This window comes from Protobothrops mucrosquamatus, unplaced genomic scaffold (genome assembly GCF_001527695.2).
Source record: "Protobothrops mucrosquamatus isolate PMUCROS unplaced genomic scaffold, P.Mucros_1.0 scaffold_292, whole genome shotgun sequence".
In the NCBI taxonomy this organism is placed as follows: Eukaryota; Metazoa; Chordata; class Lepidosauria; order Squamata; family Viperidae; genus Protobothrops; species Protobothrops mucrosquamatus.
Window position 1 is genome coordinate 199,244 of NW_015386368.1, and position 17,773 is coordinate 217,016.

General features: G+C 41.5%; 2 protein-coding genes across 2 annotated transcripts in view; one reads left to right on the forward strand and one right to left on the reverse strand.

Moving 5' to 3' along the window:
* UGDH (UDP-glucose 6-dehydrogenase) overlaps nucleotides 1-15,130 on the forward strand; it is a 16,368-nt gene extending 1,238 nt beyond the window's left edge. Inside the window, exons 2-11 of the mRNA XM_015831959.1 lie at nucleotides 1,129-1,230; nucleotides 3,648-3,848; nucleotides 3,937-4,134; nucleotides 5,326-5,473; nucleotides 7,138-7,232; nucleotides 10,459-10,589; nucleotides 11,628-11,761; nucleotides 12,011-12,102; nucleotides 12,188-12,298; nucleotides 13,261-15,130. Of these exons, the coding sequence (XP_015687445.1) occupies nucleotides 1,129-1,230; nucleotides 3,648-3,848; nucleotides 3,937-4,134; nucleotides 5,326-5,473; nucleotides 7,138-7,232; nucleotides 10,459-10,589; nucleotides 11,628-11,761; nucleotides 12,011-12,102; nucleotides 12,188-12,298; nucleotides 13,261-13,371 (1,323 nt within the window). The 3' untranslated portion in view covers nucleotides 13,372-15,130. The remainder of the gene's footprint in view (nucleotides 1-1,128; nucleotides 1,231-3,647; nucleotides 3,849-3,936; nucleotides 4,135-5,325; nucleotides 5,474-7,137; nucleotides 7,233-10,458; nucleotides 10,590-11,627; nucleotides 11,762-12,010; nucleotides 12,103-12,187; nucleotides 12,299-13,260) is intronic.
* The window catches only part of LIAS (lipoic acid synthetase), a 16,933-nt gene continuing 13,904 nt past the window's right edge, over nucleotides 14,745-17,773 (reverse strand). The window contains exons 8-11 of the mRNA XM_015831949.1: nucleotides 17,141-17,169; nucleotides 16,943-17,013; nucleotides 16,162-16,273; nucleotides 14,745-15,272 (exon numbers count right to left, since the gene is read on the reverse strand). Coding sequence (XP_015687435.1) covers nucleotides 15,220-15,272; nucleotides 16,162-16,273; nucleotides 16,943-17,013; nucleotides 17,141-17,169 — 265 coding nt within the window. The 3' untranslated portion in view covers nucleotides 14,745-15,219. The remainder of the gene's footprint in view (nucleotides 15,273-16,161; nucleotides 16,274-16,942; nucleotides 17,014-17,140; nucleotides 17,170-17,773) is intronic.

A 17,773-nucleotide genomic window follows, 5' to 3' on the forward strand; every position in this document is an offset into this window, starting at 1 on the left:
CACTGATGATGTTACCTATTTGGGTAATGAAACATCTGCAAGAAAACCACCAAGCTCAGAGAGCACCAAGGACCCCACAGTCCTTTTCTTCTCCTTCTCCTTCTCCTTCTCCTTCTCCTTCTCCTTCTCCTCCTCCTCCTCCTCCTCCTCCTCCTCCTCCCTACAAATCCCATTCCCTTGTAGCATTGATGATGTTACCTATTTGGGTAATGAAACGTCTGCAAGAAAACAACCCAGCTCAGAGAACACCAAGGACCCCAGAAGTCTCTGCTGATCCACAGCGAAGGAACGACGTTGTTTTTTTATTTTTATTTATGTATTTATTTCTCCAGTTTCTATATCTGCCCATCTCACCGATGACTCTGGCTGGCTCATAATTCTACTACAGTTTTATCAGGCAGCGCCCTCCATTTCTGCGGGATGTTAGCCAGAAGGCAAGGAATCTTCTTCCATCATCCTGAGCCAGATCAAACCTCAGCATTATTTAGAGATGTGTATTTTAAGCCAGCACTGGTAGTCCTTGACTTACAATGGTTCGTTTAGTGACCATTCGGAGTTACAACGGCACTGAAAAAAAATGACCTATGAGAGTTTTTCACACTTACAACCGTTGCAGCATCCCAAATCGTCACGTGATCAAAACTTGGATGCTTGGCAACTGACTCATATTTATGACGGTTGCAGCGTCCCGGGGACCCGTGATCCCCTTTTGCGACCTTCCGACAGGCAAAGTCAATTGGGGGAAGCCAGATTTGCTGTTACTAACTGAACAACTGCAGCGATTCACTTAACAACTGTGGCAAGAAAGGTCGTAAAATGGAGCGAAATTCACTTAACAGCTGTCGCCCTTAGCAACAGCAATTTTGAGGCTCAGTTGTGGTCATAAGCTGAGGACTGCTTGTCGTGATATATAAGCATTGGGTAGAAGTCACACAATGATACCAAAACGATGTTGCATGCATTGTGACATCGTTGTGCAGTGACACAGGTCCATTACCCGTGTCACGTTGCGTGAAGATGTGACACCTGTCAATCCCCTTCGTCCTGCTTTGCCCCTTTCAGCCATGCTCCTCTTGAATAAAACCCATCTAAAATGTTCTTTTTGCCGGTATTTTTTTCTCCCCCCAGCCAGGACTTAAAGAGGTAGTAGAATCATGCAGAGGAAACAACCTCTTTTTCTCCACCGACATTGATGATGCCATCAGGGAAGCTGATCTTGTATTTATTTCTGTAAGTAATTCACATTTCCTTTTTACTTTTTAAATTTCACCTGTGAAAAGTTCAGATCAGAGGGGCAAGGGGAGAAAACCAGGCGGAGATACCCAGTTCATCACAAATGCCAGCAATATTTTTCACTCGGCTTCTAAATTCATTGGACAAAAAGAGGAACAAGCTTCCCTTGGTGGGATCCAGAAGCCCAGCTAGTTTAAAAAGCAGAATATTTGCAGAGTGCTAATAACAGGCTGTATAGTCTACTATCAGGTTTTCTAGAGTCGCCGTAAAAAGGAGGTTTAAGAAAGGATGGTGTTCTTAATTAACATGTTTGATGGAGAAAATTCGTAGTTTGATTAAACGACAGTGACTGAAATTCCTCTAAATCCATTAGGAACAATTCCCTATTAAGTGTTAGAAGACACAGGTGGGAATTTAAGAAGAGGAATCTTATATTCCCGAATTTATATGTGCTGTTCAAAAGAGGCATTTAGGCCTGCCCCGTTTTGCAAGACAAGAAGTTGCCTTTTGCTTAAAACCAAACAAAATTAGACAATTTTTGTAAAGTCTCGTCTAATTGTGCTTTTGTTTTTGCAAAATGTCTTTTTTTTTCTCCTTTGATTTTTTTTTTGGGGGGGGTGGAGTTTGTAGTTTAACTTTCTGAATAAAATAAAAACAATTATTAAAAGAAAATTACATTTTGCTTGCAATAATAATAATAAAAGTTAGAAGGGCCCTTGGAGGTCATCTAGTCCAACCCCCTGCTCAGGCAGGAAACCCTATACCATTTCAGACAAATGGCTGTCCAGTCTCTTCTTAAAAACTTCCAGTGTTCGAGCATTCATCGCTTCTGGAGGCAGGTTGTTCCACTGGTGAATTGTTCTAACTGTCAGGAAGTTTCTCCTTAGTTCTAGGTTGCTTCTCTCCTTGATTAGTTTCCATCCGTTGCTTCTTAATAATAATAATAATGATAAAGTTGGAAGGGACCTTGGAGGTCATCAAGTCCAACCCCCTGCTCAGGCAGGAAACCCTAGACCATTTCAGACAAATGGCTGTCCAGTCTCTTCTTAAAACTTGCAGTGTTGGAGCATTCACCGCTTCTGGAGGCAGGTTGTTCCACTGGTTAATTGTTCTAATTGTCAGGAAGTTTCTCCTTAGTTCTAAATTGCTTCTCTCCTTGATTAGTTTCCATCCGTTGCTTCTTGTGTTTGCCTTCAGGCGCTTTGGAGAATAGCTTGACTCCCTCTTCTTTGGGGCAGCCCCTGAGATACTGGAAGACTGCTATTATGTCCCCCCTCGTGCTTCTCTTCGTTAAACTGGACGCCCCCAATTCCTGCAACCATTTTCTCTCAATATTATCCATGCTGAAAGGCAGTAACTCCTTCGAAGTAGGAATTCTGGCATGCAAACCAAGGATATCTGCTGGAGGTCGGGTGGGTGGGAGAAGAATCCAAATCAACACAACGGCAACCGGAAAAGTTGTGAAGGGAGCCCTAATCCTTTTACACACCCATCAATATCGGATCCCTAGGGAGATGCCTGTAGAATTTCAGGATGATTCTGGGTTGTTGTTGTTTTTTAAAGATAAGAATGCTACCAAATATAATAGCAGAAGGCTCACCCACTACAATGCGTTTGTGGATTTAATTTAGGGAAATGGGATGAAAAGAAAGGAGAGGCTCAGTTAAAACTGAGAAACAGGAAAGAGGTTGTTGAGCTTCCTAAATTGGAAGTGACTTTTCATTTGCTTACATTTAAATAAATTAACACGGACAGACAGAGGCTGGATTCTGAACAACTGACAATACAATAAAACATAAAACATACAAGGAACGGTTGCTGGAATTGGGTATGTCTAGTTTAATGAAGAGGAGGACGAGGGGGGACAGGAGAGCAGTCTTCCAGTATCTCAGGGGCTGCCCCAAAGAAGAGGGAGTCAAGCTATTCTCCAAAGCGCCTGAAGGCAGGACAAGAAGCAACGGATGGAAACTGATCAAGGAGAGAAGCAACCTAGAACTAAGGAGAAACTTCCTGACAGTTAGAACAATTAACCAGTGGAACAGCCTGCCTCCAGAAACGGTGAATGCTCCAAAACTGGAAGTTTTTAAGAAGAGACTGGACGGCCATTGGTCTGAAATAGTCTAGCATTTCCTGCCTGAGCAGGGGGTTGGACTTGATGACCTCCAAGATCCCTTCCAACTTTATTATTATTATTATTATTATTATTATTATTATTATTATTATTATTATTATTATTATTATTATTATTATTATTATTATTATTATTATTATTTTTTGAAGTGAAGGACCTCAGATGCATCTCAAGTGTTTTCTCCAGATCTTAACAAAAATAAACTCGCGATACCGTTCATGATGCACAGTTGAATCCGGTCGTTACCTTTTGTCTCCTTTTCAAAAACAACCTCTTCACCCAGGTTAACACCCCAACCAAGACCTACGGCATGGGGAAAGGCCGGGCTGCGGACCTGAAATATATCGAGGCTTGCGCAAGAAGGATCGTGCAAAACTCCAACGGTTATAAAATTGTGACCGAGAAAAGCACCGTTCCCGTGCGGGCCGCGGAGAGCATACGCCGCATATTCGACGCCAACACGAAACCGAATTTAAATCTGCAGGTAAGATGTCCCACGCTTGCGAACCGAAAGGGGTGCGATTCCGGTCTGTTGCGTCGGGAAAATCAGTCTCTTTTGTTCTCGGCCGCAGGTCTTATCCAACCCGGAATTCTTAGCGGAGGGCACGGCCGTGAAGGACCTCAAGAATCCGGACCGCGTATTGATAGGGGGAGATGAGACGCCCGAGGGGCAGAAAGCCGTCCGTGCATTGAGTGCCGTCTATGAGCAGTGGGTGCCCAGAGAGAAGATCCTGACCACAAATACGTGGTCTTCGGAGCTGTCCAAACTGGTTGGTATCATCAGAAAAGGTAGAATGGTATATAGGGAGTCCTCAACTTAAATAATAAGAGTGGAATGGAGTGTAGAGTAGAGTGGAGTGGAGTAGAATAGAACGGAATAGAATGGAATAGAACAGAATAGGAATAGAATAGAATAGAACAGAGTAGAGTAGAATAGAATAGAATAGAATAGAATAGAATAGAATAGAATAGAATAGAATAGAATAGAATAGAATAGAAAAATGAAGAATAGAATAGAAAATATGGAATAGAATAGAAAATATGGAATAGAATAGAATAGAATAGAATAGAATAGAAAATATGGAATAGAATAGAATAGAATAGAGAAATGAAGAATAGAATAGAATAGAATAGAATAGAGAAATGAAGAATAGAATAGAATAGAATAGAAAATATGGAATAGAATAGAATAGAATAGAATAGAATAGAATAGAATAGAATAGAAAATATGGAATAGAATAGAATAGAAAAGAAAATATGGAGTGGAATAGAGTAGAGTAGAATAGAGAAATGAAGAATAGAATAGAATAGAATAGAAAATATGGAATAGAATAGAAAAGAAAATATGGAATGGAATAGAGTAGAATAGGGAAATGAAGAATAGAATAGAACAGAATAGAAAATATGGAATAGAATAGAATAGAATAAAGAAAATATGGAGTAGAGTAGAGAAATGAAGAATAGAATTAGAAAAAATAGAATAGAAATAAATAGAATAGAATAGAATAGAATAGAATAGAATAGAATAGAATAGAATAGAATAGAATAGAATGTGTGGTTTTGTGTGCTGCCTGCATCCCGTGGATGGGGCTTTGCTTGTTTGTGCGGACCGGTTGCTATGGCATGCCATGACCCGTTACCGGCCCACGGACCAGGGGTTGGGGATCCCTGATCTAGTGTACACTTTTTCAGTTTAGTTGATCTGCCATTGGGCCACAATACCCCGATTTGTGTTTTATTAAGCCATTTGATGCTGGAACCCAGAACTCCGTGCACGCAAGAATCTCTGAATCATTTTTAAGGCGGGCACAACCCTATTATCATAACAATAAACAAGGGTGATGATCTGATGCGTCAATTCTATCGTTTTCTTTTTTCTACGGTGCCGCTTCGTTCCCTGATTCCTGCGTTTCTGCTGAAATGACGCTGTGCTTTGCTCTCTCTCTTTGCTTCCACCCCAGGCCGCTAACGCTTTCCTTGCTCAGAGGATCTCCAGCATCAATTCCATCAGCGCTCTCTGCGAAGCCACGGGGGCCGATGTGGAAGAGGTGGCCAGAGCCATCGGGATGGACCAGAGAATTGGAAACAAATTCTTGAAAGCCAGTGTTGGTGAGTTCCGAAGAGCCGTGAATTTCTAGGTGTGAGAAACCCAAAGGTGGAAGGTATTGTTACTGAGTTTACAGTAATGGCCAAAATTGTGGAAACCTTTTGGGAAAAGTGTACTTTTGAGGTTTGATGGCTAATAACACCACTTTTTGTTTTAATAGTACCATAAAATTATATATCAATGGAAAGATAATTTAATCAAGAATGTCATGCGACATAGTTTGTTCAATTATCTGTACTGTATCCTATGAAAAGTTATAGCCAAAGAACCAGAAAAAGGAAGCACAACTTGCTTAGGTGGATCTCAGGTAGCTTTCCTTCATCTGATTGTAGCCAATGAGCAGGAGTGTTTAGAGAGCCAATCGGGTGTCATCTTGTTTTGGCAACGAGCCAATCAGATCACAGTAGGATTCGGTTATTGATGTCGTGTATTGAAGCTGAGAGGAGGACATTTGTCAGTGTGTTATGTGATCGTCGTCAAGTTGGTTGGGGTTTTTTGTGTCCTTTCCTTTAGTGAGCTTGTAAAACATAATAAAATTAAAGTCATGGTGCAAAGAGTTGACTGGTTGCCCAGAAAGCGATGTAAAATAGTATTATTAAGTGAACAAGGCTACAGTTATAAAGAAATTAGAAGGAAAAATGGGTGGAAACTTAAACAAAGGTGGCATTTCTACGGTACACTTTTCCCAAAAGGCTTCCACAATTTTGGCCACTACTGTAGTTAAAATATTTCCAGCCCCCCGCCCCAAAAGTCTATTTTAAGCCTGGCTTCTATAATAGAGGTGGTCCTTGACTTACGACCACATTTGAACCCACATTTTTTGTGGCTAAGCGAGACAATTGTTAAGTAAATTTTACCCCTTTTTATGACTTGTCTTACTACAATGATTAAAGGAATCGCTGTAGTTGTTAAGTTAGTAACACGGTCATTGAATCAATCCAGGTCGCAAAAGGGGATCACATACCCTGGGACACTGCCGCCGTCATACATATGAGTCAGTTGTTAAGTGGATCCATCTTCCCCATTGGCTTTGCTTGTCTGAGGGCCGCAAATGGGATCACATACCCTGGGACACTGCCGTCATACATATGAGTCGGTTGTTAAGTGGATCCATCTTCTCCATTGGCTTTGCTTGTCCGAAGGCTGCAAATGGGATCACATACCCTGGGACACTGCCGCCGTCATACATATGAGTCAGTTGTTAAGTGGATCCATCTTCCCCATTGGCTTTGCTTGTCGCAAGGTCGCAAAAGAGGGGATCCCGTCATCCCAGGACGCTGCAACCGTCATAAATACGAAGCAGCTGCCAAGCGTCGTCATGTAAACCACATGACCCCGGGGGGAGTCTGCAACGGTCGTAAGTGCGAAAATTGGTCCTATGTCGCTTTTTTCAGCGCCGTTGTAACTTCACGGACACTAAGCGAATTGCAAGTCGGGGACCACCTGTAGGGAAATGGGATACCATTAAAGTACGCTTATGGAAGTCCCACGACTGCGAAGCAACTACAGGAAAGACCCCCCCCTCCCAATTTCCTAAATCTAGTTAACCTCAGGTAGACGAGGGCAAAAGGCCGTGATAGGAAAGGGGAGGCCCTTGAAAACGAATAACATCGTCCTTGAATCGGGATACCCAATTCCTGGTTTTGCCCCCCCCCTCTCTCCCCAGGTTTTGGTGGCAGCTGTTTCCAAAAAGACGTTCTCAACTTGGTTTACCTTTGCGAGGCTCTGAACTTACCTGAAGTGGCTCGCTATTGGCAACAGGTAAGACAGAGGCGGGCTTTTGGGGGGGGGAGTCAATCTTAATGGAACGTGATTAATCTAATTTTAATAATAATAGTAATAATAGTAATAGTAATAATAATAATAATAATAATAATAATAATAATAATAATAATAATAATAATAATAATAATAATAATAATAATAATAATTAAAAAAAAACAATAACAACCCGTGTCAACCATCAGCGCCAGCCAATTTGAATGTTCAGTTGACTGAGGTTTATGTCTAATGAATAATAACAATAAAGTTGGAAGGGACCTTGGAGGTCATCTAGTCCAACCTCCTGCTCAGGCAGGAAACCCTATACCAGGGGTAGGCAACCTTGGCTCTTTTATGACTCGTGGACTTCAACTCCCAGAATTCCTGAGCCAGCCATGCTGAGGGGAAAGGGAGAGGTTTCCAAGCTGAGCCATGCTGGCTCAGGAATTCTGNGACATAGTTTGTTCAATTATCTGTACTGTATCCTATGAAAAGTTATAGCCAAAGAACCAGAAAAAGGAAGCACAACTTGCTTAGGTGGATCTCAGGTAGCTTTCCTTCATCTGATTGTAGCCAATGAGCAGGAGTGTTTAGAGAGCCAATCGGGTGTCATCTTGTTTTGGCAACGAGCCAATCAGATCACAGTAGGATTTGGTTATTGATGTCGTGTATTGAAGCTGAGAGGAGGACATTTGTCAGTGTGTTATGTGATCGTCGTCAAGTTGGTTGGGGTTTTTTGTGTCCTTTCCTTTAGTGAGCTTGTAAAACATAATAAAATTAAAGTCATGGTGCAAAGAGTTGACTGGTTGCCCAGAAAGCGATGTAAAATAGTATTATTAAGTGAACAAGGCTACAGTTATAAAGAAATTAGAAGGAAAAATGGGTGGAAACTTAAACAAAGGTGGCATTTCTACGGTACACTTTTCCCAAAAGGCTTCCACAATTTTGGCCACTACTGTAGTTAAAATATTTCCAGCCCCCCACGCCAAAAGTCTATTTTAAGCGTGGCTTCTATAATAGAGGTGGTCCTTGACTTAACGACCACATTTGAGCCCACATTTTTTGTGGCTAAGCGAGACAATTGTAAATTTTACCCCTTTTTATGACTTGTCTTGCTACAATGATTAAAGGAATCGCTGCAGTTGTTAAGTTAGTAACACGGTCATTCAATCAATCCAGGTCGCAAAAGGGGATCACATACCCTGAGACACTGCCGCCGTCATACATATGAGTCGGTTGTTAAGTGGATCCATCTTCCCCATTGGCTTTGCTTGTCTGAAGGCCACAAATGGGATCACATACCCTGGGACACTAACACTGTCATACATATTAGTTGGTTGTTAAGTGGATCCATCTTCCCGATTGGCTTTGCTTGTCGCAAGGTCGCAAATGGGATCACATACCCTGGGACACTGCCGCCGTCATACATATGAGTCGGTTGTTAAATGGATCCATCTTCCCCATTGGCTTTGCTTGTCCGAAGGCCGCAAATGGGATCACATACCCTGGGACACTGCCGCCGTCATACATATGAGTCGGTTGTTAAGTGGATCCATCTTCCCCATTGGCTTTGCTTGTCGCAAGGTTGCAAAAGAGGGGATCCCGTCATCCCAGGACGCTGCAACCGTCATAAATACGAAGCAGCTGCCAAGCGTCGTCATGTAAACCACATGACCCCGGGGGGAGTCTGCAACGGTCGTAAGTGCGAAAATTGGTCCTATGTCGCTTTTTTCAGCGCCGTTGTAACTTCACGGACACTAAGCAAATTGCAAGTCGGGGACCACCCGTAGGGAAATGGGATACCATTAAAGTACACTTATGGAAGTCCCACGACTGCGGAGCAACTACAGGAAAGACACCCCCCCCAATTTCCTAAATCTAGTTAACCTCAGGTAGACGAGGGCAAAAGGCCGTGATAGGAAAGGGGAGGCCCTTGAAAACGAATAACATCGTCCTTGAATCGGGATACCCAATTCCTGGTTTTGCCCCCCCCTCTCTCCCCAGGTTTTGGTGGCAGCTGTTTCCAAAAAGACGTTCTCAACTTGGTTTATCTTTGCGAGGCTCTGAACTTACCCGAAGTGGCTCGCTATTGGCAACAGGTAAGACAGAGGCGGGCTTAGGGGGGGAGTCAATCCTAATGGAACGTGATTAATCTAATTTTAATAATAACAACAACAACAACAACAACAACAATTGTCGATAAGAAAGACAAAAAAGTCTGGATAGTGGACATGGCAGTGCCTGGAGACAGCAGAATAGACGAGAAAGAACTGGAGAAGATCACAAAATACAAAGACCTACAAATAGAAATAGAAAGACTGTGGCAAAAGCAAGCAAGGGTAGTACCAATAGTCATAGGCTTCTTGAGTGCAATCCCAAAACAACTGGAGCACCACTTGAACACCATCATCGGCATTGACAAACTCGCCATTAGTCAATTGCAAAAGGCGGCCTTACTACGAACTGCTTCCATCCTGCGACGAGATCTGTAATAACATCAAACATCCACATCTGCCTATCCCAGGTCCTGGGTAAGGACTCGATAGGTAGACAAAATGCCAAATCCAGTCTGAACATCTGGCTGACTGCGATGATCCATAATAAACAATAATAACAACAACCCGTGTCAACTATCAGCGCCAGCCAATTTGAATGTTCAGTTGACTGAGGTTTATGTCTAATGAATAATAACAATAAAGTTGGAAGGGACCTTGGAGGTCATCTAATCCAACCTCCTGCTCAGGCAGGAAACCCTATACCAGGGGTAGGCAACCTTGGCTCTTTTATGACTCGTGGACTTCAACTCCCAGAATTCCTGAGCCAACCATGCTGAGGGGAAAGGGAGAGGTTTCCAAGCTGAGCCATGCTGGCTCAGGAATTCTGGGAGTTGAAGTCCACGAGTCATAAAAGAGCCAAGGTTGCCTACCCCTGGCCTATACCATTTCAGACAAATGGCTGTCCAGTCTCTTCTTAAAAACTTCCAGTGTTGGAGCATTCACCGCTTCTGGAGGCAAGTTGTTCCACTGGTTCTCACTGTCAGGAAGTCTCTCCTTAGTTCTAGGTTGCTTCTCTCCTTGATTAGTTTCCATCTGTTGCTTCTTGTCCTGCCTTCAGGCGCTTTGGAAAATAGCTTGACTCCGTCTTCTTTGGGGCAGCCCCTGAGAGATTGGAAATTTGCTATATCTCTTTCTTCCCCCTTCTGTTTTTTTTCAACCCGTGATTGCAGGTGATTGACATGAATGACTATCAGAGAAGGAGATTCGCTTCCCGGATCATTGATAGCCTCTTCAACACCGTCACCGATAAGAAGATTGCAATTTTGGGATTTGCGTTTAAAAAGGACACGGGAGATACCAGGTAAAACCAGAGTTTATCGCCTCCATGAACTTGGTGCTAGTCACCTTTTGCCTTCTGTTTATGGCCCTGGGGCTAGCAGAGCATTCAGATCTATGCTTAAACAGTGACCCCTGGTTGATAGTTCAAAACACCTTCTCTGAGATTGAAGTAAGCAAGGTGCTTGGTTTTTTTTTAAAATTCCTTTAAACTTTAGAAGGGATTACAGGGCGAGTAGGAAGTTATCTATCTTGATTCTTTTGCTGCAGTTTGGTTTTATGTTTTACTACGAATAATTCCACTTTGATTTCTAAACATCTTGTTTGCAAAACCACATTTATAGTTCCAGTGTGTTAAGATTAGATTAAAAATGTGACAGGTGATAGATACATGGATGGATGGATGGATGGATGGATGGATGGATGGATGGATGGATGGATGGATAGATAGATAGATAGATAGATAGATAGATAGATAGATAGATAGATAGATAGATAGATAGATAGATAGATAGATAGATACTGTAGATGGATGGATGGATAGATAAAAATGGATAGAGTTTTAATTGCAAATTCTCTGGACTCTTTCTTTCTTTCTTTCTTTCTTTCTTTCTTTCTTTCTTTCTCCTTCCTTCCTCTTTAAAACATTCTGTTTCCTCCATTTCTCTGCTTGAGGTGGGTCTTCCTTCCTTCCACTTTAAAATCCTGTTTCCTCCATTTCTCTGCTTGAAGTGGGTTTTCTTTCTTTCTTTCTTTCTTTCTTTCTTTCTTTCTTTCTTTCTTTCTTTCTTTCTTTCTTTCTTTCTTTCTTTCTTTCTTTCTTTCTTTCTTTCTTTCTTTCTTTCTTTCTTTCTTTCTCAGAAGGAATTTATATCAGGGTACACAAGCACTCAGTGCTTTGCCCAGAAGTAAATCTCATCACATCCAGTGGGTGCTTATTCTAATACCCATCTGTTTTTAGGGTAACAATTACCTGCCTTCTCAACCCAGGTGTCCTGGGTCCAAGCGTAGACGATGGTCAACAGAGGTAGCGATTTCAGGACGTTGTACGTTTTGTTTTTAGAGAATCATCCAGTATCTACATCAGCAAATACTTGATGGACGAAGGTGCCAGACTCCACATCTACGATCCCAAAGTGCTGAAGTCGCAAATCATTCTTGACCTCTCTCACCCAGGTGTGTCAGAGGATGACCAAGGTGAGTGGGATTAGCTTTCTAAAAATGTTTCCCAGTCTGATCAAGTTGGCAAGTCTGTACAGAGCCGGGGGGTGGGGGGGTGGTTGGACTAGAAGACCTCCAAGATCCCTTCCAACTCTGTTATTCTGTTTTTCTGTCAAGGGCTTCAACCTCTCCCGTTGAAATCAACAAGTTTAAATGGGATTCTCTTTGCCCAATGGATGCTCAGGGTTTGATGCCAACTTTTCCCTCTTTGTCTTCCCATTTTAGTCTCCCGACTGGTCACCATTAGCAAGGACCCCTACGAAGCCTGTGACGAGGCCCACGCTCTAGTAATTTGCACCGAGTGGGACATGTTTAAGGTAAATACAACGAGGCTCCACATAAAAGAGTATCCAACACAAAACTCGTTCCCATCATTGAAACATTGTTGGTCATTATTTACAGGAGCTGGATTACGAGCGCATTCACAAGAGAATGCTGAAGCCGGCATTTATCTTCGATGGCCGGAGAGTCCTTGACGATCTTCATAATAAGCTGCAAGGGATCGGATTCCAGGTACGGAACTTCTTCCATACTTTTTTCATGAGTGAAGCCGAGGCATTAATGAAAAACGATGGTTGAGGTTCTTTGCATAAAAATGAAGCTTATTCCAGAGAAGGCCCCAAATAGGAAATGATTAATTCTGCTTTCTCTTCAGTTGCTGATTCGTTGACCATCACTTTCAGAGGTTTCCACGGAAGCCCACTTTAGAAGCTAAGCCGAGCACGCATTTCGTACCGTGATTAAAAACAGAGTTGGGAATTTATAATTCCCTCCACCTGTGGAATCGATCTGATTTTAAGGACGCCACATGGAGTTCTGACTTACTGTAACCGTGGTTTACTGAATAAATCAACGTTGGTTGGCTTCGTACAGTACCGTAAGCCAACTGTCATGGTTCCCATAGATGAAACCCATCAAAAGAACTTTGAAGGCAAAAAATTCTTCCTTAAAAGACATTTTATTCAGGAAACAAAGGATTGGCACTACATAGTTGAACCCCAAAACTAAATTCCCTTCCCCTTGGATACAAAGTGCAATTCCCACCCCCAATCAGTTGTCATAAATCACATTCTCCAATTAGCCTAAAACACGGGCTTTCTCCCCAGCTCCCAAAACGTTATCAGCTCATCCTTGGGTTCCCACAAAGCAGCATTATTATTACTATGGCTAGCTGAGCTCAAGCTTTCATCTCAAACCCCCCCCCCCTTCTGCACACTAATTTCTAAATACCAGAAAAAGCATGTTAAAAGCAAAGAGAAAATAGCTGCAATTTTCATCAGTTGTCAGAGCGGGAACATCCCCATGTTTACAGCGTTGACACCGTTTGCGCAAAGCCGTTAACAGTCCTTTCCCTGCTCTGGGTGGCCTTAGAAAAAAGGGACAGGATTTCATTATTATTATTTTTTCAGAAATGGGAAGATCAGCTTAGGATGTGCTTTGTCCGCTGACTGTGTATCGTTTTCCTTTTGCTTCAGGTCGAGACAATCGGAAAGAAGATATCAGCCAAAAGGATTCCCTTCGCTTCGTCCGGCGACATCCCAAAATTCAGCCTGCAGGACCCCCCTCTAAAGAAGCCGAGGGTGTAGGCGTCGTTGGTACAGAAAAGTTGGAATAAGAAGGAAAACAGAGGAAAATAACAGGCACCTTTCAGCCTCAGTCAAGCCTTTTCAGAGGATTTTATTTCAATGGGAGATTTTAAATAATCTCCCACTGAAATCCCACTTAACCGCGCTCAGCTCTGGCTAAAGAAAGTTTAGTATTTTTTTGCATAGGGAAAAGGATTTTTATACGAACCGTTATTGTACAGCACCGTTGTATATGGGACATTTTCAGCCAGATTGTTTTATACCGTCTATTTTTCCAATATTGTAACTTCTACCCATGATGCGTGAACTACCCAGCCGTCGTCTTTTAATATTTTTTTAACGGAACGACCCCATCGGCTTCGAACGTCAAGATTAGGTTTTTGCGAGATTCGCAAACTTAGTTTTATGTCTTGGGAGTTGAAAGTAGAAGAAAGTTAAGAGATTTCCTAAATGGATAGTCATCTATTTATACTCTGCAACATTGTTCGTGTTGGAAGTTTAAATGAGACTTTGTCAGGTTGTGGAGACTCCAGCGAAGATTTTTTTTTTTTCATGAGTGAAACCGAGGCATTAATGAAATGACGGTTGAGGTTCTTTGCATAAAAATAATGCTTATTCCAGAGAAGGGCCCAAATAGGAAATTTATTAATTCTGCTTTCTCTTCAGCTGCTGATACGTTGACCATCACTTCCAGAGGTTTCTACAGAAGCCCACCTTAGAAGCTAAGCAAAGCACGCATTTCGTACTGTGACTAAAAACAGAGTTGGAAATTTATAATTCCCTCCACCTATGGAATTGATCTGATTTTAGTACACTATATTAAGTTCTGACTTAGTGTAACCGTGGTTTACTGAATAAATCAAAGTTGGTTGGGTTCGTACAATACCATAAGCCAACACCAAACAAGGCAAAATATGGTTTTAAGCATGTCGCCTGAACTGGGACACAGAATATCCTTAAAATGTCTGGGAATGTTTGCTTATTGTTCAGAGTCTTTGATATTAATCTTACCAACATCTTTCCTCATCCTTATTACAGGACACAGAGATCTGATTTTTTATTTATTTTTTGGCAGCTTGTTCCAGTAAACTAGGACATGTAAAATAATGACCCATAGGATGTTTTCCGAGGAATAAATACAAAATTGGAATAGCCATCACTGCAATGGGACTGTTGTGTAATTCTCAACACATTTGCTCTGCTCGTAATCAAAATGGAAGTCCTTGGATCAAGAGATCGTTTTTTTGTCAAACTGCCTCTAAATTAGCACGTCGATTTCATTTTTGATTCAGAGATTCATTCGTACCTTTTATAAAGAGATCTTGTTAGTTGGGGTGGGTGGGTAAAAAAAAAGATAATATTGAGTCTTGAGCTCCAATCCAACAGTTTAATCAAGAATATCATTTGCAGCGCAGATGCTTTTAATCCTATTTATGTCCAACGAGAAAAGACATTTATTGTGTTACATGCCAACGGTGATCATGATTTGAGTTGCTCACTACTAGGATTGTCATTGAAAAGACGGTTAACAACGGGATGGGGTTAATGGAGCAAACAATGATTATTGATGTGCTAGGAAAAAAATGCATATCAATCTTTTGATTCCTTAATGTACGGGCCTCGTTCTACTTCTGTTTTTCTTGATTATGTATGCATACCACATAATGGATAATGACATTTTTTTGTGTGTGTACAATATTGGAACATGTCAGGGTCCAGGAACAAATAAAATATTTTGTATTCTTTTTTTTACAAAGCAGCAAAAGCCTTCCAAGTTGGTTAATTGGGTTTATCTGTGCTGTAGCCATCTAGAAGACAAGGGAAGGAATGGAATTCTTCTTGTGGGCATCAGATGTCCTTCTTCTTCCTCTTATGGATTAGGTTTTTCAAGAAAAATTCACCTGCACAGCCCCAAAACAAAAGCAGACGTTTTAAAGTAGCGGCAAAATCTTCAATTGTACTTTATTTTCTCATTATTACTGGAAAATACAGGAGAAATATCAACTAAGGGAGGGATTCTAAACATGAAAATGGAGCTTTTTATGGGGAAAAAACTAAAATTCTTAGAACATCTGGGATTTGTCACTTCTGTGCTATTTGACGCTTCTGCAAGTTTCAGCATAGTCAAAACAAAAAAAAAAGCAAAGGATATTTCAAAAAATTACCATCTTTTGGTTTTTTTAAACCTAAATACTAACCACTGCAGATCCCCCACCAGTAACTCAGAAATTAGCCATTACACCGCGCAGGATGCTTCAAAAATGTAACGGCTCCGAACATCTATTTTTAAGCTTCTCAAATATATCCGTCGTTCAAGAAGTAGAACATATTCTGATTTTAAAGGGCACTTGTAACCGAGCTTGCATGTTAACGAATATTGCAAAATATATAGCAATTTACATCTAAATTAACCCTGGCAACTGACTGCTGCACACGGGACATCTGAAGTCTGCAAGAGGATCTAATTAATATGGAGTGTAGCTGAAATATCAGACCTGCTTAACCAGTATGTAGAAATAAAACATAAGGCTACTTTGCTGTAGTAGATAACATATCAGGTTAGAAACCCAAAGATCTGAGTTCTAGTCCTGCCTCAAGCATGGAAGCCAGCCAGATTTCAGCCAGTCACACACTCTAAGCCCTGAGAAAGAGACAATGGCAAATTGCCCCCTTGAAATCCAAATACTATTTATTAGGAATCATTTAATTAATGATCACTGAGGAATATGTTGCACTCTGCATACTTGGTCTGGGCTGGGCGGTCCTGCTAATGGGAAGACTTGATTTTACCTGCTTTGTAAGAAGAACGCACGAGAGGCCCGCTGGCCGTGTAATGAAATCCAAGGTTGTTTCCAACTTCTTCCCAGTATTTAAATTTCTCCGGAGTAATATATTCTTCGACCTGGAATTTTTACAAAAATGTTTACAAAAGCAGATGAGTTGTGGGTAATCTGAAGCGGGATCGTTTTGTAATCGTTTTTGCAAAAGCACTTTTATACGGATAGTCCCTGGACTTCCAAAAGTTCATTTAATGACAATTTGAATTTACAATACCTGTTTCCCCGAAAATAAGCCCCTAGCGTGATTTTTGCAGGATGCTCAAAATATGAGCCCCATCCCCAAAATAAACCCCATCTAACTATGAGGAAATTTCTCCTTAGTTCTAGGTTGCTTCTCTCCTTGGTTAGTTTCCATCCGTTGCTTCTTGTCCTGCCTTCAGGCGCTTTGGAGAATAGCTTGACTCCCTCTTCTTTGTGGCAGCCCCTGAGATACTGGAAGACTGCTATCCTGTCCCCCCTCGTCCTTCTCTTCGTTAAACTAGACATACCCAATTCCAGCAACTGTTCCTTATATGTTTTAGCCTCCAGACCTCTAATCATCTTTGTTGCTCTTCTCTGCACTCTTTCTAGAGTCTCAACCTCTTTTTTACATCGTGGCGGCCAAAAACTGGATACAATCAATATTAATTCAATTAATATTAGTCCAGATATTTTCCAACGGGTTTTAGAGTATCGTAAGCAATGAACAGCCTTAAGTCTTCCAATTAGTTCTAAAAATATATATATAATACCTTTAAATGCCGTTTTGTTGGCTGCATGTACTGTCCCAAGGTCAAGCAATCCACATCGGCTTCACGTAATCCTATTTTTTGTTGTTTTAAAAAAAGAGACTTTTAGTAAATGACAGAACCAGGATTTGGCATTTTTTTCGTATCTTTTTTTTAAACAATTTTATTAAAGGTTACAAATACAGGTAGCCCTCGACTTACGGCTATAATTTAGAGTGGCATTTCTGCTGCTACGTGAGACATTTGTAAAGCGAGTTTTGCCCCATTTTACGACCTTTTCCCCACCGTCGTTAAGTGAGTCCTTGCAATGTTAACTTAGTCCCACGGATGTTAAGTGAGTCTACCTTCCCCCACTGTCTTTGCTTCTTAGAAGGTCGCAAAAAGGGGATCTCGTGACCCCAGGATGCCGCAACTGTCATAAATACGAGTCAGTTGCCAAGCACCTGGATTTTGATCACCTGAGTGTGGAAATGCTGCAACGGTCGTTAAGTGGGAAATATGGTCCTAAGCCACTTTCTTCAGCGCTGTTTGTAACGGTCACTAAACAAACTTTTGTAAGTCAAGGACTACCTATACCAGGGGTAGGCAACCTTCGCTCTTTTATGACTGGTGGACTTGAACTCCCAGAATTCCTGAGCCAGCCATGCTGAGGGGAAAGGGAGAGGATTCCATGCTGGCTCAGGAATTCTGGGAGTTGAAGTCCAGGAGTCATAAAAGAGCCAAGCTTGCCTACCCCTGACCTAGAGGAACATATGAAAGCATAATTAATGTTAATTAATGTAGACTTTATTAGTTTAGAGCAGGGGTAGGCAACCTTGGCTCTTTTATGACTGG